The sequence below is a fragment of the Trematomus bernacchii genome, unplaced genomic scaffold, assembly GCF_902827165.1.
Source record: "Trematomus bernacchii unplaced genomic scaffold, fTreBer1.1, whole genome shotgun sequence".
Classification (NCBI taxonomy): Eukaryota; Metazoa; Chordata; class Actinopteri; order Perciformes; family Nototheniidae; genus Trematomus; species Trematomus bernacchii.
In genome coordinates this window covers 8732133-8757558 of record NW_022987567.1, presented here as the reverse complement: position 1 = coordinate 8757558, position 25426 = coordinate 8732133, and the positions used below count along the sequence as shown (strand labels likewise).

Here is a 25426-nt window from a genome sequence, read left to right as displayed (position 1 = left end):
ACACACACCCAACACACACCACACACACACTCACACAAACACACACACCAACACACACACACACACACACACACACACACACACACCCTCTTGAAGTGATTCCCACTATGTATGGTATTCCTGTCATGCTATGTTTTTTCTTTATTATTTCTTGTTGGCTGTTCTGTTTTGTCTTCCATGTTGAAAAAGAGAAGCATGATTTCCACCCCAAAGCAGTCTGTACTATTGCTTACACTTGTATGCTTCTTCTCAATAAAGATATTTAATTTTGTATCAGCTCGGTCACGACGGGGCGACCCCAGAAAGCTGCTGGTTGGTGGACGAGCTGTCTGTTGCCGTGCCAACCAAAGGGGTCAAATATATCTTCGCCTGCAAGTGCTGGCTGGCCAAAGATCGAGGAGACGGTCTGACCTCTCGAGTTTTCAACGTGTTGGACGCAGAGGCTATTTCCATCTGCCAGCAGGTAGGATAATGAAATATAAAGGACTCATCATTTACTTATTATCTCTAGATTAGCAGAGGTGGGGAATAGTGGAGTACAAATACTTCATTACTGTACTTAAAGGTGGGGTAGGTCATTCACTTCAGAAACACTTGTTGTTATATTCCATGGAATGCTCTTAACATCCCGATAGCAATGAATATATTAAGTGCTTTGACAATAGAGAGGCGAAGTCCCGCCCATCTACTTCCGCCCCATGGGACCTTATTTCGGGAAAATCATGTATTGAAGTCAATGGGGAGAGAAAGATTATCTCTCGCTCCCGTTTGAATTGTGCCATGAATTACACATATGATGTTTGTCAATCTTAAAAAATAATTTCCATGTCAAAAAAGTCACAGTTTGTCGTAAAACTGTTGAAATATAAGACTATGAAAAATACGCAACTAGAAAGACTACAAATCCCAGAGTCCCGGTCCCGCATGCTGGCTCTTACGAACCGACTAACTCCTCTTGTGTGTATGTACAGCTCTCAACATGCCCAGACTTGGAGTGATTTTCACCTCTTTTAATACTTTCCGCCTCATTCTGAAAGAAAGAAGTGAAATGTGCCAACGTGACGGCCGTCTTGGTGTGTGGTGCGAGACGGGAGATGTAGTTCATTGAGCGGTTTCACACAAACAAAAGTGTTACTTCAGTTTTACGACACATTTTTATTTTTTTGACTTTTAAATTATCTTTTAAATTGACAAACATCATATGTGATATTGGGCTATATAAATACATTTGAATTGAATTGCTTCAATACATACTTTTTCCGAAATAAGGTCCCCCGGAAAGGGAGGGACTTCGCCTCTCTATGAATACATAAAAAAATCTGTCATCTGTGGAAGCCGTGGCGCTGTAAAAAGCACGACCAATCATCTCGGCTAAAATAACTGGATGGCCTACCTGCCTGTCAGCCTTCCATCTGTGCACAAACTTATCTCGTGCCCTCATTGGTCATGTGCGCGTTCGTGTGTGTACTTTCAAATTCTAGCTGTTTCTCCATTCTTACCTACCCTACCTTTAAGTAAATGTTTCTGGTATCAGTACTTTACTCCCCCTAGTGGGCCACGAAAGCATTGCAAGTGGGCCGCCAAATAATTTACAAAACATTATGATTTGTGTGGAAACATTTCATTATTAAGATTTTGTTCTATTTGAACCTCTTTTCCTTTCTCTTTCTCAATCCTCCTTAGTCATTACAGTCCTTGACAGCGGCCTGTACTACTGGATTAACAACGTGTCACATGTTCTGAATTGACCAATAAATTGAACTTTATTTATGGTTGAATGTGGGCCGCAAACTTTTTTTAAATTCTTAAGTGGGCCCTGAGTTGAAAAAGGTTGGGAACCGCTGCTGTAGACCATTCACTACTATTATATAGATATATAGATAGATGACTTGCTTGTGGAGTACAATAAGGGACATACAAATATAGCGAGTAACGTGTCTTGTGTTTTCCTGTCAGATTCTTTACGAGGTGACGGTGGTGACCGGAGACGTTCAGAACGCAGGAACCGACACTCTGATCTTCATGTCTGTGTTCGGAGCCAACGGCACCACGGAGGAGATGCTGCTGCTGAAGAACGAGGACAGGTAGGCTAACTGAAAGTAATATAAGACTCTGTGGTGTGTGTGTGTGTGTGTGTGTGTGTGTGTGTGTGTGTGTGTGTGTGTGTGTGTGTGTGTGTGTGTGTGTGTGTGTGTGTGTGTGTGTGTGTGTGTGTGTGTGTGTGTGTGTGTGTGTGTGTGTGTGTGTGTGTGTGTGTGTGTGTGTGTGTGTGTGTGTGTGTGTGTGTGTCCAGAGGTGGGAAGTAGTGGAGTACAAATACTTACTGTACTTAAGTAAATTTTTCTGGTATCAGTACTTTACTCCACTACTTATTTTTCTGACGACTTTTAACTTTTACTTCTTACATGTTGAACACAAATACCTGTACTTTCTACTTCTTACATGTTGAACCCAAATACCTGTACTTTCTACTTCTTACATGTTGAACACAAATACCTGTACTTTCTACTTCTCACATTTCCCAAACAGGCTGGTTCCTTTAGTTTGAATGTGTGTTTGGTGGCGTGATCATTATTATTTAGAGTCATTGCGTGCCTATTGATTTGAACACGATCCGTGTATCCATCATTTCCTGGTCTTCTCTAAAGAAGAGGGACCAATGAAAACGTTGTCATGTTGCCGTTGTTCAGCATGGAAACATTCATTAGCTAACAATGACATTATTGTTCTATTAATATAAAGGGAGGTCAGGTACTCTTTAAAACAGCTGCTAGTTATGGGTACTTTTTACTGAAGTACATTTCAAAGCCTATACTTCTTTACTTTTACTTGAGTAAAGAAGTTTAGTCAGAACTTCTACTTTTACAGTCCGCAGGCATCACAGGCTCTGCCCTTGCATGGTTCAAGTCCTACCTGACAGACCGTAGCTTCTCAGTGCAGCTAGGTGCCTTCTCCTCTGCCAAAGCCCCTCTTACCTGTGGGGTTCCCCAAGGCTCTATTCTGGGCCCCATCCTTTTTCTACTGCACATACTGCCCCTAGGTTCAATTCTCACAAAACACAACATCCCCTTCCACTGCTACGCTGATGATGTACAGATCTATCTGCTTCTCAATTCTAATGTCAACTCATTACAGCAGTTGATGGACTGCTTAGCAGAGATAAAATCCTGGCTGAGCCAACATTTCCTCAACCTCAATGAGAGCAAGACCGAGGTCATCTTTTTTGGACCCCAACCTCCAGCCTCTCCGGTTGATATTCTGGGCTCTCTCAATGAAAACATCCTCCCCTCTGTCATGAACCTTGGAGTGACCTTCACTAGCGCTTTTAAATTTGATAAGCAGGTCAGCACCGTAGTCAAAACCTGCTTTTTTTAAATACGACTATTGGCCAAGACCAAGTCGTTTTTATCTTTTAAAGACCTAGAAAGGGTGATTAACGCCTTTGTAACGAGGCTGGACTATTGCAACGCTCTGTATGTGGGTATGGACCAGGCCTCAATTAAACGCCTGCAGCTAGTGCAGAACGCAGCTGCACGTCTTCTCACTGGCCACAAAAAGCGTGACCACATCACCCCAATTCTGGCCTCACTGCACTGGCTTCCAATTTGGTTCCGAATGGCTCCGGCCTATATAGCTGAACTCCTCCAGCGCTACACCCCAGCCAGAGCCTTAAGGTCGGCTGACCAGCTGCTGCCTTAGTTCTTAGGTCTTAGTGCCCAAGACCAGGCTCAAAACCCGAGGGCACCGAGCCTTCGCAACAGCTGGCCCTAGGCTCTGGAACACTCTGCCCCTCCATGTGAGGTCGGCCCAGACCCTAGGGGGTTTTAAATCCTCACTAAAGACTCACTTCTTCTCCCTGGCCTTCTAGTCAGAGCGGAGCACGACTCCTGACTTTTCCCTGTGTTTGATTTTATATTTGCTGTTGTAACTTATTGTCTTCTGTTTGCGATCGCAGTAATGTGTTTTTTATTTGCATGTACAGCACTTTGGCTCGACCAAAAATCGTTTTTAAAATGTGCTATATAAATAAAACCTGATTTGATTTGATTTACCAGAGTATCTTTAAACACCAGTATCTGTACTTCTACTTGAGTAAAGGATGTGTGTACTTTTCTCTGGTGGACTCCAGGTTTGAGCGCGGTCAGGAGGACACGGTCAACATGGAGATTGATGACATCGCTCCCCTGAGGAAGATGAGGCTTCGTATCGACGGATCAGGAAGTCGACCTGACTGGTTCCTCGATAAGGTCAGCTCACTTCAAAGTGGAAAATACAATGATTTTACACAACAAAGAGGTCGTGGTGCAGATTGGAAAAAGATGTGTGAAGCCTTTTGTTAAAATGGGTCAGAATACTGAAAGGGAACAACAAGTATGGGGGCTTAGAGCATCTGTTTATGATAACAAAAAATAGTATTGTATTATATAACAGTCATAAGATGATACAGTACAAGACCTACACTTAATACAATCTACCACAGGGAGGCAAAATGAACACAAATAGATGCAAATTGACAAAAAAAGAGACATAAAAACACCACAGAGATGCCGGAGAGTTGCAAAACATCTGCTTAGATAAGAAACACAACCAAAACGGCCCAAAAAACAACCAAGAAGTGATACAAAAACTAAGAAGACACACTGCATAGGATAAGACAGGAATCAGAGGCAGGAGATGGTGACTTCTTACACAAATGGCCATATGCAAAAGAAAAGCTCTAATCAGGTTGAAGTCTCCAGAATCAGCTGTTCGTGCACGTCTCACTGGTTTCCTTTCATCTTGTGAGACGGATAACTGGTTTTGAAGAGAAAACATGAAACCAGGAGAATGACAAGCAGAACAGTGAGAGCTCCTTCAAAAATCAATAACAGAGCAATCACAGGTTTGTTTTTACACTGGCACTGCATGCTGTAGGTCATCTATTATATCACACACACACACACACACACACACACACACACACACACGCACACGCACACGCACACGCACACACACATCTATCCCTGCCTGCAGGAGAATGGTCAATGATTCATCCATCCACACACACACACACACACACACACACACACACACACACACACACACACACACACACGCACATGCACACGCACACGCACACACACACATAGTATATAAGTTAAGTGAGAATATACAAGAAAAACATGTAAAATGTCAAATAAAACAAGAAAAAATTAATACAATATTTTTAAAAACATAAAGAGTTAATTAAAAGATGATATAAGATATATATTACAATATAAACAGTAGTGGATTAGTATTGATAAGATGTACAGTCTTCTTGTTTTTACTCCAAACTTTTTTTTATTTACTTTTAGCGATCGCATTAACGCTTAAAGAAATCCTACATGTGGTTTTTATTTAAAAACCACATACAATATAATATATATAATTATACAATAATAATGATATACATATATATCATTATTATAAATACATACCTATTATTACTGTGGGGGAAACTTCTGAAGCAATAGGAGTCAGGACTCAGAGAGAGACACGAGGAGAGCTGGAGCTTTGATGGCAAACACTGACGGTTTATTTGGAGCTTCGGCCGGAGAATTCACAAGACATGTCACGGGCCACGGTCTGACCACACGGTTGAGATGCCACAATCAATTCTGAAGAAACCGTCCTCTCGTAGAGGTTTGAACTAGTTCAGAGTTTAATAATCAACATTCCTCAATAGATAGACTAAACAGCTGAGGACACTGAATCACAGTTGTTGTCGCTTATGGCTCGGGGTCATCTACACCCAGAGAAGGATGTGTTCCAGGTGTCCCACAACAATGACTATCTCTGACCGAGAGTTGCCCGGTCACAAACTGGTAACAACAACAACTTGCTAGAGCAGCCCCTCCTTAAGGGAGATAGCGGCTGCTCAAGGTTGGTCAGCTGCGTCAGAGGGCGAAGGAGGACATGCAGGGGAACTTATTCCCCAACAATTACTTATTACATTTATTTTTTTATACCCCTGGAAATAATGACTGCACTTAATTCTTTATTCCTACATAAGTATATGCTGCGTGTATTTGTTGTCGTATGTTGTGATGTTTTTGTGATGTTTCTATTATTTAGTATTCTATTATTTTTGGAGATTATCCTGCAAAACAAATTGACGTTTCTCACCACTAATTTTACGCAATAATCGAATATCGCATGCCAAAACCTATTAGCTTCCTTGTAGCAGGAAACACTGCAATGCTAGCTTCCACAATGACATCAGCCTCCTCCATGTGTTCCCAAAATGCTTCAGCTCTTTTTCTGTTTGGCTGACCCTGTGAGGACAGCATCACTGCTCACCTCCAGATTCACCCTGATGCCTCAGCAGCAGAGCGTTGATGAAACAGAACACATTTCCTCTGCACACGTCCCCTTAGTTCCCCCTGCAGAGCATCCCAGCCGTCAGAGCGCTGTCCCTCCGTATCTGGGACTCTCCGGCTGGGAACGTCTCCTTGGTTCGACCCTGAACAGAGCTTTGTGTGTTCAGCATCACAAGCAGATGTGTGTGTGTAGTGAAATGGACCCAACAGTGCAAATACATACGCAGACAGACGAGGGAACACCTTTTATCTAGTGAGGAAATGTTATTATATATGTTGCATTGTTGGAGGACAGAAGAATTGTGCATATGACATTAAAACCTTTGAATCAGGTGATCATGCGTAACCTGACCACAGAGGAGGTTTCTGTGTTCACCTACGAGGACTGGCTCTCCAGGACTCACGGACCCAAGAGGACTATGATCTGTGAGATGGCTGCTGTGGTGGACGAGGAGATGATGGTGGAGCCAACAACTTATATAGTTCAGGTCAAAACCAGCGACACTGCAGGTAAATCCTCCTCACACAACTATAGACCAGACCTTTCCAAAATGATTTCAAGGACGTTTAAAGGTCACCTATTATGCAAAGAAATCCACTTCTTCATGTCTCTTCTACATCAACATGTGTCCCCTCTTCTTCATGTCTCCTCTACATCAACATTTGTCCCCTCTTCTTCATGTCTCTTCTACATCAACATGTGTCCCCTCTTCTTCATGTCTCTCCTACATCAACATTTGTCCCCTCTTCTTCATGTCTCTTCTACATCAACATGTGTCCCCTCTTCTTCATGTCTCTTCTACATCAACATGTGTCCCCTCTTCTTCATGTCTCTTCTACATCAACATGTGTCCCCTCTTCTTCATGTCTCTTCTACATCAACATGTGTCCCCTCTTCTTCATGTCTCTTCTTCATCAACATGTGTCCCCTCTTCTTCATGTCACTTCTACATCAGCATGTGTCCCCTCTTCTTCATGTCTCTTCTACATCAACACGTGTCCCCTCTTCTTCATGTCTCTTCTACATCAACATGTGTCCCCTCTTCTTCATGTCTCTTCTACATCAACATGTGTCCCCTCTTCTTCATGTCTCTTCTTCATCAACATGTGTCCCCTCTTCTTCATGTCTCTTCTACATCAACATGTGTCCCCTCTTCTTCATGTCTCTTCTACATCAACATGTGTCCCCTCTTCTTCATGTCTCTTCTACATCAACATGTGTCCCCTCTTCTTCATGTCTCTTCTACATCAACATGTGTCCCCTCTTCTTCATGTCTCTTCTACATCAACATGTGTCCCCTCTTCTTCATGTCTCTTCTTCATCAACATGTGTCCCCTCTTCTTCATGTCTCTTCTACATCAACATGTGTCCCCTCTTCTTCATGTCTCTTCTTCATCAACATGTGTCCCCTCTTCTTCATGTCTCTTCTACATCAACATGTGTCCCCTCTTCTTCATGTCTCTTCTTCATCAACATGTGTCCCCTCTTCTTCATGTCTCTTCTACATCAACATGTGTCCCCTCTTGTTCATGTCTCTTCTACATCAACATGTGTCCCCTCTTCTTCATGTCTCTTCTTCATCAACATGTGTCCCCTCTTCTTCATGTCTCTTCTACATCAACATGTGTCCCCTCTTCTTCATGTCTCTTCTTCATCAACATGTGTCCCCTCTGTGGAAAGAGACTCTGAAAGTTTCAGGAACAAAGATTCTCTCTCTTTTTCTCCTGATCCATTTTTATAAAAACCTGTCTGAAAATGAGCTGATCAGATTTTGGCCACTTTATGATGTCATAACGATGTTTTGGCTTGTGTAACCATTAGCCAATCAGCAACCAAGGTAACCCCCCCCCCCTTATCACCTGAATCTCCTCCTAGAGCACCATTGAGTTCTTTGTAACCAAATCTCTCTCAGAGGGGCGTGGGGAGGGGCTCCTTATTTTCATCTAAAGTAACAGACAGAGAATCAGCACTTTGGAAACAGGGCTGAAAAAGAGGGGATTATGGGTAATGCTGCAATGATCTGTTTGGTGTTTCAGCCAATCAGAGACAGGCTCTGTATATATCTGAGAGCAGTATGATAGGAGACCTTTAAACACATTCATCAGTTCATGTCAACTCGTTAGACGGACCGACAGTATCCATCCTCTTCATCTCAGGTCAGCGTAGAGCCGCTCTGAAATCTTCTTTCATCATCAGTTACATCCTCCAGCTCCTCCTGAGGTCCCTGAATGCATCACATGTCAGAGCGCCGTCACCTCTCCATTGATTTCTTTCAAATAAGACACTGGAGGGAAACCTGCAGGGGCTTAGAGAGCAAAGAGGATGAACTCTGAGAAACTAAAATCAGCGCTTTATCCTGGTATTGATGAATGTTTATAGTCTCATTATTTTAACCATTATCTTATTCTCAAGGCTGAGTTTATGGATGTCTTAAGTCGCTCTTCACCCTCAATTAACCTTGAAAAAATCCCATTGTCAACTCATTTTTAAAAGCGTAAATAATCCTCATCAAAATGTACAAGATCAATCTGAAAAGCTAGTAAAATAAACACTTTACAATATACTATACTCTTTGCTTAGGGGAAGATTGGATTCTATTCACATTTTTGTCATTTACAATTACATTTATAGTAACAATTGATAAATACATAGAATATAATATGTATATTAACATAAGAAGTTCAAGAAAAATGTCCAATAAATGATAAAATAGAAAGAAATAGAAGACAATTGTTGAATGAGAAGTACAAAAAGAATATGTATACAAGCATAAGATGTTAAATCCAAAATGTGCTGCAATGTATAACAAGTGCACCACAATATTATCTTAGTATTAAAGGTCACCTATCATGCTATTTTTAGGCAATAGCATAGGTCTCAGATATCTCAAATATATAAAAAACATGTCTATGAAGTGTTTTACTCAAAATACCAAACAGATCACCCATTCTAGCCATGCCTCATATCCCTCTATTTCACTTCCTGTTTCTAAAGTGCTGATTGATAAATAAAAAAGGAGGGGGCTGAGCTCATGCGGGACCCGGCAGCTACTGTCTAAACTAAATACTGCCGTGATGAAACGCCATATCATGGATTATCAAGTATTGTTTCTGAAACAGTATGGAGCTCAAAGGCTTTCTCTCTTGCCGGTTATACCACAAGGTGAGTTCCTTTTTATTTCCTGCTTCTTCACACACATGCTCTCCAGTACAGGTTAGCTCTGAGTGTTAGCGATGCTAATGTAAACACCGACCATATTACATCCAAAACAGTCGGGCATTGTTTCTGATAGCAACGTTTCTGATAGGGCCGTGGGTCCACATTTCAGATATTACGTCATATCGGACGCAAATCTGGATCAGCTCCGTTGTTCCCCCGTTTTTAGAGATGTGGGTACGGAGGAAAAGAGAGAGGGTTTTATTTTCTGACGCTGCGTGAGTTCCCTGGCACACCGGGGACACATGTTGATGTAGAGAAGACATCAAAAAGTGCATTTTGCATGATAGGTCCCCTTTAATAAGATACTCATGCTGTTTAAAAGGTTTTGGCTGCTGCTTTGCACAAGCACAGGTAAAATGAGGATCAAGAATGATGTAACATATCTGTGAACTCTACAAACTGTCAGCTGTGAAATACACAAGAAAAAAGACTCTTAACGCTTTGAGAGAGTGGGAATGTTTGCAGCACCTTAAAAAGTTACTCGAAAACTGTTCAAACCCTCATGCGTTTGTTACATCGCTTCTCATCCTCATTTGACCTGTCCTTGTGCAGAGGATTTGTGTTTCCCTGGAGGGAATGTAGACGGAATAATGAAAGAAAATCCTCTTCACATCCACGGCAGTATTTCTGCTGCTGATCAATACGATAGTCTGAGCCGACTTCAAACACTTCGCCTCTTTCTGGAAGCTACTGCACCTCCACTGAGCAATAATGAGCACACACACACACACACACACACACACACACACACACACACACACACACACACACACACACACACACACACACACACACACACACACACACACACACACACACACACACACACACACACACACACACACACACACACACACACACATACATACATACATACATACATACATACATACATACATACATACATACATACACACACACACACACACACCATGTATACATGACTTCAGGGGACATTACATTGACTTACATGCATTTCCTGGAGACTTATCCTAACCTTAACCAGCACATGCACATGCACTAACAGATGTAGGTCCCCACAAGGATAGTAATGCTAGGACACACACACACACACACACACACACACACACACACACACACACACACACACACACACACACACACACAGGGAAATAATGGTCTCCTTTGGGATCATGACGAGAAGATCTGCATGTAAAGTGTAAACAAGGTATTTGACGTATATGAAAAGAGAATACTAATTTAAAGGTTTATAATATTCTCTATATATATTCAGTTTGAATGTCGCTTACACTAACATAACTCATTAAATCTGCAAAAATATCCGATTTTTATACAGAAAATGACTAAAAGGTGCAGCTTTATGAACATTTACTTGATTTGAATAGACCTTCAACAAAGTGCGAGCGCTTCAAATGCATTTGTTTTGCAGTGAGCATGAAGTCAGTAATGAGAATAATATGAAACAATACGATCAGAAAAGCCATTACAAATAAAATGAATTCTAACTGTGCACATTCAGATTTTGAAACGGACTTTTAGGCACATTGTATTCAGTCTTAAAACATCAGAAAAGGCTTTATCTTAACCGATTGTTTAAGGGTAAGCTATAAAGTGTCATTTGAAACATTTTACGTCTTAAAAATGCTCTATTTTCAATCAGATCTTGTCTTTTATCAACTCGTTTAATCATGTTAACTAAAAACCTTTTAATATGTGATATAAAACTATCCCATGATCATATTTGAGTTTGTTGTTTTGTGACATTTCCCAACGGACGTACAGTAGAGCGAGCTAACATTACATAATCAAAACATAGATAGGTTATATAAACAGCTAGTAGAATAAACAAGGTGAATAATATCTTTATTACTATGGGGTGTTAAATCATTCTGCAAACTTCCTTTTTCCAATTGCATTTAAAGTAGCAATTCAATGTGATGATAAAGGCTTTGAGAGTGTGAAAATGTGGGTTAAAATAACCTGAAAAAGTGCTTGAATTTCCCTCTTAAAGAGTCATATGTATGTGTTCTGTTTTTTAATCTAACATGTTTTTGTCCCAGATAGAAGTACAGATACTCGTGTTTAAAAATACTCTGGTGAAAGTAGAAGCACTGACTAAACTTCTTTACTCAAGTCAAAGTAAAGAGGGCTTTGAAATGTACTTCAGTAAAAAGTACCCATAACTAGCAGCTGTTTTAAAGAGTACCTGACCTCCCTTTATATTAATAGAACAATAATGTCATTGTTAGCTAATGAATGTTTCCATGCTGAACAACGGCAACATGACAACGTTTTCATTGGTCCCTCTTCTTTAGAGAAGACCAGGAAATGATGGATACACGGATCGTGTTCAAATCAATAGGCACGCAATGACTCTAAATAATAATGATCACGCCACCAAACACACATTCAAACTAAAGGAACCAGCCTGTTTGGAAAATGTGAGAAGTAGAAAGTACAGGTATTTGGGTTCAACATGTGAGAAGTAGAAAGTACAGGTATTAGTGTTCAACATGTAAGAAGTAGAAAGTACAGGTATTTGTGTTCAACATGTAAGAAGTAGAAAGTACAGGTATTTGTGTTCAACATGTAAGAAGTAGAAAGTACAGGTATTTGTGTTCAAAATGTAAGAAGTAGAAAGTACAGGTATTTGTGTTCAACATGTAAGAAGTAGAAAGTACAGGTATTTGGGTTCAACATGTGAGAAGTAGAAAGTACAGGTATTAGTGTTCAACATGTAAGAAGTAGAAAGTACAGGTATTTGTGTTCAACATGTAAGAAGTAGAAAGTACAGGTATTTGTGTTCAACATGTAAGAAGTAGAAAGTACAGGTATTTGTGTTCAAAATGTAAGAAGTAGAAAGTACAGGTATTTGTGTTCAACATGTAAGAAGTAGAAAGTACAGGTATTTGTGTTCAACATGTAAGAAGTAGAAAGTACAGGTATTTGGGTTCAAAATGTAAGAAGTAGAAAGTACAGGTATTTGTGTTCAACATGTAAGAAGTAGAAAGTACAGGTATTTGTGTTCAAAATCTAAGAAGTAGAAAGTACAGGTATCTGTGTTCAAAATGTAAGAAGTAGAAAGTACAGGTATTTGTGTTCAACATGTAAGAAGTAGAAAGTACAGGTATTTGTGTTCAAAATGTAAGAAGTCAAAGTAAAAAGTCGTCAGAAAAATAAGTAGTGGAGTAAAGTACTGATACCAGAAAAATGTACTTAAGTACAGTAACGAAGTATTTGTACTCTACTACTTCCCACCTCTGGGAAATTCTGATATTGTATTTCTACCTGTGTGACCTTTCTCTCGTCTCCTCAGGTGCCGGCACCGATGCCAACGTGTGGATCGTGATTTTCGGGGAGAACGGAGACACGGGAACGTTGGCTCTGAAGGAATGCAGCAAGTCCAACAAGTTCGAAAGAAAGCAGGTCGACACGTTTCGATTCTCTGAGATCCTGAGTATGGGAGAACTGTCAAAAGTCCGAGTGTGGCACGACAACTCAGGTAAACACCCTCAGAAAACACCAAATGCATGCTGGGAATACATCTGTTTCATACAAGAAATATTGTAGTAGTAGCAGATGTTCTATGAATTCAAAATGTCTGAAAATGTTTAAAATATTCTGCATGCAGCCCAATTCATATCTTTCATTAATCCTCACATTCTTTATTGAGTGTTAGAAAAATCTCGCTGGTCCCCGGTTTGAGCTTCAATCTCAGGATCCATGTATCTATGATCCTCTCAATAATGGAAGTAGTCATCACATCTAGTTCCTGAACAGTGTCCTTCACTGTAATCATGTGTAATCATACATCCTGTCATGTACAAAATACTGAGTTTTTTTCTCCAAATGTTGGCTTTTTTCGGAAAATCTAAACATTCTGACTTTTTCTCAAAATTCTGACTTTCTCTCAAAATTCTGATTTTCTCTCAAAATTCTGACTTTCTCTCAACATTCTGACTTTTTCTCAAAATTCTGACTTTTTCTCAAAATTCTGACTTTTTCTCAAAATTCTGACTTTTTCTCAAAATCTCAAAATTATGACTTTCTTTCAAAATTCTGTATTTTTTCAGAAAATCTCAAAATTCTGACTTTTTCTAAAAATCTCAAAATTATGACATTCTTTCAAAATTCTGTATTTTTTCTCAAATTCTCAAAATGTTGTATTTTTTCAGAAAATCTCAAAAATTGTGACTTTTTATCAAAATTATTACTTTCTCTCAAAATTATGACTTTTTACTCAAAATCTCAAACAGTGTCCTTCACATGCTGATATCCAAGAGAGGGAGTTACACAGTCACAAGATGGAGGAATAGAAAGCAGTATTCAATGTTTACTTCAGATTAGCTCCACGTCAGAAATGATCATGCTTGTCATATGTCTATCTCCATAGAGGCTGAATCATCATGTTAATCACATAGCTATCATATGCCTCAAACAGTCCTGATGCTCTTCTAGGTAATCATACATCCTGTCATGTTCACAGCTACAGTTGGGATACCTTTGTTATCATGTGTACTCTGATATTGGAAGAGTACATTCAGTATTTTCCCAACAAGTGTCCTCTCCTGATCCCATTCCTCCAGGTCCTTCTCCCGGATGGCACCTGGACTTCATCGATGTGAAGGACGAGATCATGGACAAAACATTTCGTTTCCCGTGTGACCGCTGGCTCGCCAAGAACGACGACGACGGGCAGATAATGAGGGAGCTGGCGTGCGCTAACAACGACTTCCTGGACCTCAACGAGAAGACCAGTAAGCACAGAGCAATAGTCACTTTTTACACACACATAAAAATGGTTACCATGTCCTATAAAATGTACAAGTCTGTGGGGGAAACTTCTGAAGCAATTGGAGACAGGACTCAGAGAGGCACGAGGAGAGCTGGAGCTTTGATGGCAAACACTGACGGTTTATTTGGAGTTACGGCTGGAGAATTGACGAGACAGGGGGTGTGTCACGAGTTGACTCAGCGGTTACCCAAACCAATTCTGAAGAACTCTTTCTGTAGCTCGAGGTTTGAACTAGTTCAGAGTGTAATAATCAACATTCTTTATCAGCGAGACTAAACAATTATGGACCCTGAATCTAACTAGAGCTCTCGTCCATAGGAAAGAATGTGCGCCAGGGAACCTTCGTCCCTGAACAGTAAACTACCTCATGGCGGCTTGTGCTCGGTCATAGACTGGCAACAACAATGCGCCCAAGCTGCCCCTCCTTAAGAGAGATAGCAGCAGAACCCCAGGCCGTAGACCTATGCCATGGGAAAGAGACAGTGAAGAGAGAAAATGATGAACTGTGTCGAAGGTTGAATACCTAAGCAAATTATTCCCTAACAGTTAATAGTCGCTTTTTAAATGTGTTATCAATAACATGTCAGTCCTGGTTGGTGTGGTAGCAGCAAAGGTGGATTATAGTCAAAATGGTATCAAAAGTGGGGTTTGATTGAATATAAGAAATGGGTTATTACTTCAAAATGATCTCATATAGTAGATTTCTGAGCTAATGCATCTTACTGTATATTCTTCTGTTTGTGTTCAACTGACACCGATTACTTCTTTCTACAGAGTACGAAATCTGCATCACGACTGGAGAAACTGAAACCAAAGAAAACGCCTGGATTGTTCTCGAGGGGAAGAAGGGCCGATCAAAAGAATTTGTAATGGAGAACTCCTCCAAGAAGAAGCGGTTCCTGCGGTAGGTGCAAGAGCTTAAAGGAACTATCTTTCTCTCTAAATCTGCCTCAGAGGTGGGAAGTAGTGGAGTACAAATACTTTGTTACTGTACTTAAGTACATGTTTCTGGTATCAGTACTTTACTCCACTACTTATTTTCCTGACGACTTTTTACTTTGACTTCTTACATTTTGAACCCAAATACCTGTACTTTCTACTTCTTACATGTTGAACACTAATACCTGTACTTTCTACTTCTTACATGTTGAACACAAATACCTGTACTTTCTACTTCTTACATGTTGAACACAAATACCTGTACTTTCTACTTCTTACATGTTGAACACAAATACCTGTACTTTCTACTTCTTACATGTTGAACACAAATACCTGTACTTTCTACTTCTTACACTTTGAACACTAATACCTGTACTTTCTACTTCTTACATGTTGAACACAAATACCTGTACTTTCTACTTCTTACATGTTGAACCCAAATACCTGTACTTTCTACTTCTTACATGTTGAACTCAAATACCTGTACTTTCTACTTCTTACATGTTGAACCCAAATACCTGTACTTTCTACTTCTTACATGTTGAACACTAATACCTGTACTTTCTACTTCTTACATGTTGAACACTAATACCTGTACTTTCTACTTCTTACATGTTGAACACTAATACCTGTACTTTCTACTTCTTACATGTTGAACACAAATACCTGTACTTTCTACTTCTTACACTTTGAACACTAATACCTGTACTTTCTACTTCTTACATGTTGAACACAAATACCTGTACTTTCTACTTCTTACATGTTGAACCCAAATACCTGTACTTTCTACTTCTTACATGTTGAACCCAAATACCTGTACTTTCTACTTCTTACATGTTGAACACAAATACCTGTACTTTCTACTTCTTACACTTTGAACACTAATACCTGTACTTTCTACTTCTTACATGTTGAACACAAATACCTGTACTTTCTACTTCTTACATGTTGAACACAAATACCTGTACTTTCTACTTCTTACACTTTGAACACTAATACCTGTACTTTCTACTTCTTACATGTTGAACACTAATACCTGTACTTTCTACTTCTTACATGTTGAACACAAATACCTGTACTTTCTACTTCTTACATGTTGAACCCAAATACCTGTACTTTCTACTTCTCACATGTTGAACCCAAATACCTGTACTTTCTACTTCTCACATGTTGAACCCAAATACCTGTACTTTCTACTTCTTACATGTTGAACCCAAATACCTGTACTTTCTACTTCTTACATGTTGAACACAAATACCTGTACTTTCTACTTCTCACATGTTGAACCCAAATACCTGTACTTTCTACTTCTCACATTTCCCAAACAGGCTGGTTCCTTTAGTTTGAATGTGTGTTTGGTGGCGTGATCATTATTATTTAGAGTCATTGCGTGCCTATTGATTTGAACACGATCCGTGTATCCATCATTTCCTGGTCTTCTCTAAAGAAGAGGGACCAATGAAAACGTTGTCATGTTGCCGTTGTTCAGCATGGAAACATTCATTAGCTAACAATGACATTATTGTTCTATTAATATAAAGGGAGGTCAGGTACTCTTTAAAACAGCTGCTAGTTATGGGTACTTTTTACTGAAGTACATTTCAAAGCCCTCTTTACTTTGACTTGAGTAAAGAAGTTTAGTCAGTACTTCTACTTTCACCAGAGTATTTTTAAACACGAGTATCTGTACTTCTACTTGAGTAAAGGATGTGTGTACTTTTGCCATCTCTGTGCCTTTACACTTTATATGATGATCCCAGCAGAACCAAGACATGCTTTATCCCTTTACTTTTTTTCAGGGGAAATGTTGACCGGTTTGACTTTTCGTCCAAGAACCTGGGGGACATCGCTGGGATCTGCCTGGGTCACACACCCAAAGATGGGAAGAAAGTAAAAGGGGAAGTTTTCTGGCAGGTGGAGGAGGTCCTGGTCACTGAGAGGGAACTGGGAAACAAGTAAGACATCCCACAATGCTCAGAGATCCACATCTACACAAACACTCATTCTACATAATTCCATTCTCATATTTAACACTTTATTTTAAAGGTCACCTATTGTGCAAAATCCACGTTTTCATGTCTCTTCTACATCAACATGTGTCCCCTCTTCTTCATGTCTCTTCTACATCAACATGTGTCCCCTCTTCCTCATGTCTCTCCTACATCAACATGTGTCCCCTCTTCTTCGTGTCTCTTCTCCATCAACATGTGTCCCCTCTTCTTCATGTCTCTTCTACATCAACATGTGTCCCCTCTTCTTCATGTCTCTTCTACATCAACATGTGTCCCCTCTTCTTCATGTCTCTTCTACATCAACATGTGTCCCCTCTTCCTCATGTCTCTCCTACATCAACATGTGTCCCCTCTTCTTCGTGTCTCTTCTCCATCAACATGTGTCCCCTCTTCTTCATGTCTCTTCTACATCAACATGTGTCCCCTCTTCTTCATGTCTCTTCTACATCAACATGTGTCCCCTCTTCTTCATGTCTCTTCTACATCAACATGTGTCCCCTCTTCCTCATGTCTCTCCTACATCAACATGTGTCCCCTCTTCTTCGTGTCTCTTCTCCATCAACATGTGTCCCCTCTTCTTCATGTCTCTTCTACATCAACATGTGTCCCCTCTTCTTCATGTCTCTTCTTCATCAACATGTGTCCCCTCTTCTTCATGTCTCTTCTTCATCAACATGTGTCCCCTCTTCTTCATGTCTCTTCTTCATCAACATGTGTCCCCTCTTCTTCATGTCTCTTCTTCATCAACATGTGTCCCCTCTTCTTCATGTCTCTTCTTCATCAACATGTGTCCCCTCTTCTTCATGTCTCTTCTACATCAACATGTGTCCCCTCTTCTTCATGTCTCTTCTACATCAACATGTGTCCCCTCTTCTTCATGTCTCTTCTACATCAACATGTGTCCCCTCTTCTTCATGTCTCTTCTACATCACATGTGTCCCCTCTTCTTCATGTCTCTTCTTCATCAACATGTGTCCCCTCTTCTTCATGTCTCTTCTACATCAACATGTGTCCCCTCTTCTTCATGTCTCTTCTACATCAACATGTGTCCCCTCTTCTTCATGTCTCTTCTACATCAACATGTGTCCCCTCTTCTTCATGTCTCTTCTACATCAACATGTGTCCCCTCTTCTTCATGTCTCTTCTACATCAACATGTGTCCCCTCTTCTTCATGTCTCTTCTTCATCAACATGTGTCCCCTCTGTGTAAAGAGACTCTGAAAGTTTCAGGAACAAAGATTCTCACTCTTTTTCTCCTGATCCATTTCTATAAAAACCTGTCTGAAAATGAGCTGATCAGATTTTGGCCACTTTGTGATGTCATAACAATGTTTTGTCTTGTGTAACCATTAGCCAATCACCAACCAAGGTAACCCCCCCCCCCCCCCCTTATCACCTGAATCTCCTCCTAGAGCACCATTGAGTTCTTTTTAACCAAATATCTCTCAGAGGGGCGTGGGGAGGGGCTCCTTATTTTCATCTAAAGTAACAGACAGAGAATCAGCACTTTGGAAACAGGGCTGAAACAGAGGGGATTATGGGTAATGCTGCAATGATCTGTTTGGTGTTTCAGCCAATCAGAGACAGGCTCTGTATATATCTGAGACCTGTGATATATTGATGAGAAACAGTACAATAGGAGACCTTTAAGTTTCAGTTATTTTCAAAATGAACCACGTTTTACCGCGGCATAAATTCAATCTAGTGCACAGCTCTTATTTAAAATCAAATTATGTAAAAAATATATATTTCTTTTAAAGCTGGATACACGATTCAGCGAAGGTATTTGAATTTCCATTAAAAGTTAATCATAAATCACATATACAGTTGGATAGGGACGATATACTTTCCCCACGTTTCTGATTCAATAGAGCTCCATCAATATAACATTAACAAATGAATAATAGAATAAAAAATGGGAAACGTAATGTTTAAAAAAGTACTTTATAATTGGGTGTGTTTTTCCAGATACTGTTCTTCGGGTCGAGGGTTGTGCTAACATGCTAACTTACTGTATTTCCGTGTTTAGGACTCATTCCCGTAATTAAAACAATTGATTCAATTAACACTTACTTTTAAATAAATAATGTCTTATTTTCTTCGATTGAATAATTACAAAAAATACAGTAAAATAAAAGTAGTCGTTGAACTACTTATTTACAGGAGGCAGCGTCGCAGTGCACAACACGGACTTAATTGATCCTTAACGAGCTAATTAGGTTAGCCTTAACGAGACACTGTCCCTGCGTTCCAATAATGACAGAACACATACTATATCAAATGCAGCGGTGGAAGAAGTACTTGCATATTGCACTTACTAAGTAAAATAATAAATGCTAATGTCCTAAATTACTCCATAACAAATTACAGCTAATTGTACTTAAAGAATACAACGTAAAATGACCGTAAGATATTCTGAATATTCAACAAAATGACTGACTCAAAGTTCAAACCTTTGTGAAGACTCAGTGTAGTCATGGAAGGCAGGTAAGTAGGACTCTTTAAAGTAGAGACACTACATACTGATATACACCTGAACATCAGCAGGAGAGAACTCTTTAAAGTAGAGACACTACATACTGATATACACCTGAACATCAGCAGGAGAGGACTCTTTAAAGTAGAGACACTACATACTGATATACACCTGAACATCAGCAGGAGAGGACTCTTTAAAGTAGAGACACTACATACTGATATACACCTGAACATCAGCAGGAGAGGACTCTTTAAAGTAGAGACACTACATACTGATATACACCTGAACATCAGCAGGAGAGGACTCTTTAAAGTAGAGACACTACATACTGATATACACCTGAACATCAGCAGGAGAGGACTCTTTAAAGTAGAGACACTACATACTGATATACACCTGAACATCAGCAGGAGAGGACTCTTTAAAGTAGAGACACTACATACTGATATACACCTGAACATCAGCAGAGAGGACTCTTTAAAGAATACAACATAAAATGACCGTAAGATATTCTGAATATGTACTGGAGCCAGAAATGAAGACATCTGTAAAATACTGTGTAGTCTTAAAGTACTGCATAATATAATTAAAACATATTATGTGTTTTTGTATCTAAAAATACCTGTGAGTGTTAAGTTATTGATCGTTGGTAACACTTTATTGTATCCTCCCCTCAGGTACATCTTTATCTGCAACGGCCTCATCCCTCTGTCTCCAAAGAGAGACGACTTCCTGACCTTCGAGTGCACCAAGACCATCGAAAGTTTCGCCAGTAAAGCCCGCAGCTTGGTGCCCGTAAAATACGAGATCATCGTCATCACGGGCGACGAAAAAGGAGCGGGAACGGACGCCAACGTCTTCATCACAATCTACGGAGTCAACGGAGATTCGGGGCGCCGGCAGCTACGACAGAAATTCAGAAATCTGTTCGAACGAGAGCAGACGGACCGTTTCTTGCTGGAAATGCTGGACATGGGGGAGCTGCAGAAAGTCCGGATGGATCAGGATAATTCCGGTTTGAGTCCCGGATGGCTGTTGGACCGAGTGGAGGTGACAAATACAGCCAATGGCGTCACAACCATCTTCCTCTGTGGGAAGTGGCTGGATCTGGAGAGGGCCGACAAGCAGATCGCCAGGGTGCTCTACCCAAAATACTAGAATCATATTTATGTATTTATTCATTCAAACTGCAGAGAGACATTCCCTCATGTTTTAAAGGTCTCCTATTATACTATTTTCAGGCATATAGTATAGGTCTCAGATGTATACAAATATATAAAAAACATGTCTATGAAGTGTTTTGCTTAAAGTGGACCTATCATGCTATATTTGAATAATATAGTGTAGGACCATACCTATATAAGGCATATTTATACTTTTTATTTTTCAAATACCAAACAGATCATGCATTTTAGCCATGCCTCATTTCGCTCAATTTGAAAAAAAAATTGCTCTGTTTTTGCAAGGGCTGATTCAGTGAGAACAGCACCACCTACAGGCCTGGCATATGTACTACAGCGTCTCCAGCGCTTTCGAACGGCAATGGCCGTGGCTGTCTCCTCCTGATTGGTGGAGTTGGCCCAATAGCCGTAGCGCCACCGTCCTGACGTCAGGACAGTGTTCAAATCTGGATCAGTTTTTATCAGATCCGTTGCAGCCCCTTTTTTAGAGATTTGGGTATGGAGGAAAATAGAGAGGGTTGTGTTTTCTGACACTTGGTGAGTTCCCTGGAACACCGGGGACACATATTCATGTATAAAAGACGTACAAAAGTGCATTTTGCATGATAGGTCCCCTTTAACATACCAAACAGATCATGCATTTTAGCCTCAAACCCCTCTATCTCAGCCTGTTACTAAAGTGCTGATTCGGGGTCTAAAGCTTTAAACGTCCGTAGCTGTGATTAAACGCCATCATGTTCCAAACCACATCAAGGATTATTTCTGAAACACTATGGAGCTCAAATGCTTTCTCTCTCAGGTTTACCACAAGGTGAGTTCATTTTTTGATTTCCTGCTTCTTTACACATACTCTCTCCAGTACAGGTTAGCTCTGAGTGTTAGCGATGCTAATGTAAACAAAGACCATATTACGTCCAAAACAGTCGGGCATTGTTTCTGATAGCAACTTTCTGATAGGGCCGTGGGTCCACATTTCAGATATTACGTCATATCGGACGCAAATCTGGATCAGCTCCGTTGTTCCCCCGTTTTTAGAGATTTGGGTACGGAGGAAAAGAGAGAGGGTTTTATTTTCTGACGCTGCATGAGTTCCCTGACACACCGGGGACACATGTTGATGTAGAGAAGACATCAAAAAGTGCATTTTGCATGATAGGAGACCTTTAAACTAAAGACCAAAGAGATTCTGCTCGGGTAAGTTTTATATCTCAGGAACTTTTTTATGGTTAGATATTGAATACTATACCTGGGAGTTAAGCCTGCGATGAAATACTGTGACAAGCTGCTCTGAATGTGCCATTGTTTATAAAGTTTCATATGTCAGGGATGGTTTGTTCAGTTTGTTATAATTTACTTTTTTTAAAGACATTAAACTCTTTTCAATACTCAAAACAACTGTAAGCCTGTTTGACTTGTATGCAACCACACAAACACCTTTCTATTAAAGCTGACTTATCAATATTTCTGTATTAACTTTGGGTTTTCAACGTGTTTCAGGCCAAGGACCCTCAAGAGGCAGTTTATCAGACACTACATACTGATATACACCTGAACATCAGCTTTAGAGGACTCTTTAAAGTAGAGACACTACATACTGATATACACCTGAACATCAGCTTTAGAGGACTCTTTAAAGTAGAGACACTACATACTGATATACACCTGAACATCAGCAGGAGAGGACTCTTTAAAGTAGAGACACTACATACTGATATACACCTGAACATCAGCAGGAGAGGACTCTTTAAAGTAGAGACACTACATACTGATATACACCTGAACATCAGCAGGAGAGGACTCTTAAAGTAGAGACACTACATACTGATATACACCTGAACATCAGCAGGAGAGGACTCTTTAAAGTAGAGACACTACATACTGATATACACCTGAACATCAGCAGGAGAGGACTCTTTAAAGTAGAGACACTACATACTGATATACACCTGAACATCAGCAGGAGAGGACTCTTTAAAGTAGAGACACTACATACTGATATACACCTGAACATCAGCAGGAGAGGACTCTTTAAAGTAGAGACACTACATACTGATATACACCTGAACATCAGCAGGAGAGGACTCTTTAAAGTAGAGACACTACATACTGATATACACCTGAACATCAGCAGGAGAGGACTCTTTAAAGTAGAGACACTACATACTGATATACACCTGAACATCAGCAGGAGAGGACTCTTTAAAGTAGAGACACGACATACTGATATACACCTGAACATCAGCAGGAGAGGACTCTTTAAAGTAGAGACACTACATACTGATATACACCTGAACATCAGCAGGAGAGGACTCTTTAAAGTAGAGACACTACATACATGATATACACCTGAACATCAGCAGGAGAGGACTCTTTAAAGTAGAGACACTACATACTGATATACACCTGAAACATCAGCAGGAGGGGACTCTTTAAAGTAGAGACACTACATACTGATATACACCTGAACAGCAGCAGGAGAGGAACTCTTTAAAGTAGAGACACTACATACTGATATACACCTGAACATCAGCAGGGAGAGGACTCTTTTAAAGTAGAAGACACTACATACAGATATACACCTGAACATCAGCAGAGAGGACTCTTTAAAGTAGAGACACTACATACAGATATACACCTGAACATCAGCAGGAGAGGACTCTTTAAAGTAGAGACACTACATACATGATATACACCATGAACATCAGCAGGAGAGGACTCTTTAAAGTAGAGACACTACATACTGATATACACCTGAACATCAGCAGGAGAGGACTCTTTAAAGTAGAGACACTACATACTGATATACACCTGAACATCAGCAGGAGAGGACTCTTTAAAGTAGAGACACTACATACTGATACACACCTGAACATCAGCAGGAGAGGACTCTTTAAAGTAGAGACACTACATACTGAACATCATCACGGGGGAAAGCTGAGATCACATCATAGCAGAAAATAAGACGTAGAAACAAGTCAATTTTATCCAATTTATTACAAAAAGAGCACATACAAAAGGATAATATACAAGCCATGAAATAAAATTAAAATTAAAAAACAGAACAGTTTGGGTTTAGCAATGCAACTCTTGAAATCATTATCGTTATTATTAGTACGAATAATAAATAAGGTACAAAATTCCACCACATGTGAATCTAACATAATATGCTCATCCACTTCTTCATCAACACACTCATCTCCATTAATGCGCTATTGCTTTAATATTAATGATAAATAGTTCTATGTTCAGATAAAATATCCTATATTGAAAAAACATTGCGCAGTCACAGCTAAACAGCAGAGTTTCATACAAGATGGCGGCAGCCCTTTCACTGGCACTTTTTGGGATATTTTCTCTTTTGTTTTTGTTATATTCTTTGTATATATTTTCACCATATACTATTAAACCATTGAGACTATATTGAAACCTGAGAAAACATGCATTTTTAGAAAAAGGTTGTGCTTTTAAATCCTTGCCCGGAGGATAGTGTCTGAGAGAGAGAGATGGACGGTAAAATAAAACTAAACGTCGATGGAAAGCCCACAGTGAAACATGCCTCCAATAAATAACGCTCCACTTTTAAAAACCAGCAGCTAGTTTGGACAGTTAGTTTTGAGGAAAATGGCTTTAGTAGAAACTGTCTAATGTTGCTCCTTCACCACTTTGAATTAATAATGCAACCAATAAGGCATGGTGGCTTCATGGATTGATTGTTATTAATGGTTTCAGTGGTATGGAAACATCTTAAAGCGAGGGCACTTGTTATGTCTACAAACGGAAAATCAACATGCTTCACAGATGATCGTTATTTAAGACCCATAGTGCATTGTGAGAAGCAGAAGCGGAAGGTAAATAAAAAGAAGCCAGCGTTTTTCTTATGATAATATTAAATGATCTTTTTTTTTTTTTTTTTTTTTTTTTTTTTGTCTTTGCCAAGTGGAGGGGTTCCCATATTTAAAACGAGTGCAAAAAAAAAAAAAAAAAATCATTTCATCATGCAGTTGTCTCCACTACATCACAGCAATGGGGCACAGCGGAGAAAAGTGCATTGAATGGAATGTAACCAAGATCCACAGCACCACATGAGAGAGAGAGAGAGAGGGAGAGGGGGGGGGAGAGAGAGGGGGGGGGGGGGGGAAGGGGGGGGGGGGGAAGAGTGGGCGAGAGAGAGTTATGGGGGATGGGGGAGAGAGAGAGAGAGACAAATGGGGAGAGGGTGAGAGAGAGGGAAAGAGAGAGGTGAGACAGAAAGAGAGAGACAGAAAGAAAGAGATTTGAATTGGAAGAGGAGACAGCAATCAGGAGAGAAAGAGAGAGAGAGAGAGGAGAGAGAGAGAGAGAGAGAGAGAGAGATAGGGGAGATCGAGAGAGAGAGATAGGGGAGATAGAGAGAGGGTGAGAGAGAGAGAGGGAAAGAGAGGTGAGACAGAAAGAGAGAGATTTGAATTGGAGAGAGAGAGAGAGAGAGACCGACAGG

General features: G+C 40.1%; 1 protein-coding gene across 1 annotated transcript in view; it reads left to right on the top strand.

Moving 5' to 3' along the window:
- Positions 1–20994, top strand: part of LOC117479055 (lipoxygenase homology domain-containing protein 1) — an 83664-nt gene extending 62670 nt beyond the window's left edge. The window contains exons 33-41 of the mRNA XM_034126079.1: positions 278–463; positions 1957–2084; positions 4130–4247; positions 6674–6851; positions 12860–13045; positions 14130–14300; positions 15113–15242; positions 17077–17232; positions 20446–20994. Coding sequence (XP_033981970.1) covers positions 278–463; positions 1957–2084; positions 4130–4247; positions 6674–6851; positions 12860–13045; positions 14130–14300; positions 15113–15242; positions 17077–17232; positions 20446–20926 — 1734 coding nt within the window. The 3' untranslated portion in view covers positions 20927–20994. The remainder of the gene's footprint in view (positions 1–277; positions 464–1956; positions 2085–4129; positions 4248–6673; positions 6852–12859; positions 13046–14129; positions 14301–15112; positions 15243–17076; positions 17233–20445) is intronic.
- Positions 20995–25426: the final 4432 nt, after the last annotated feature.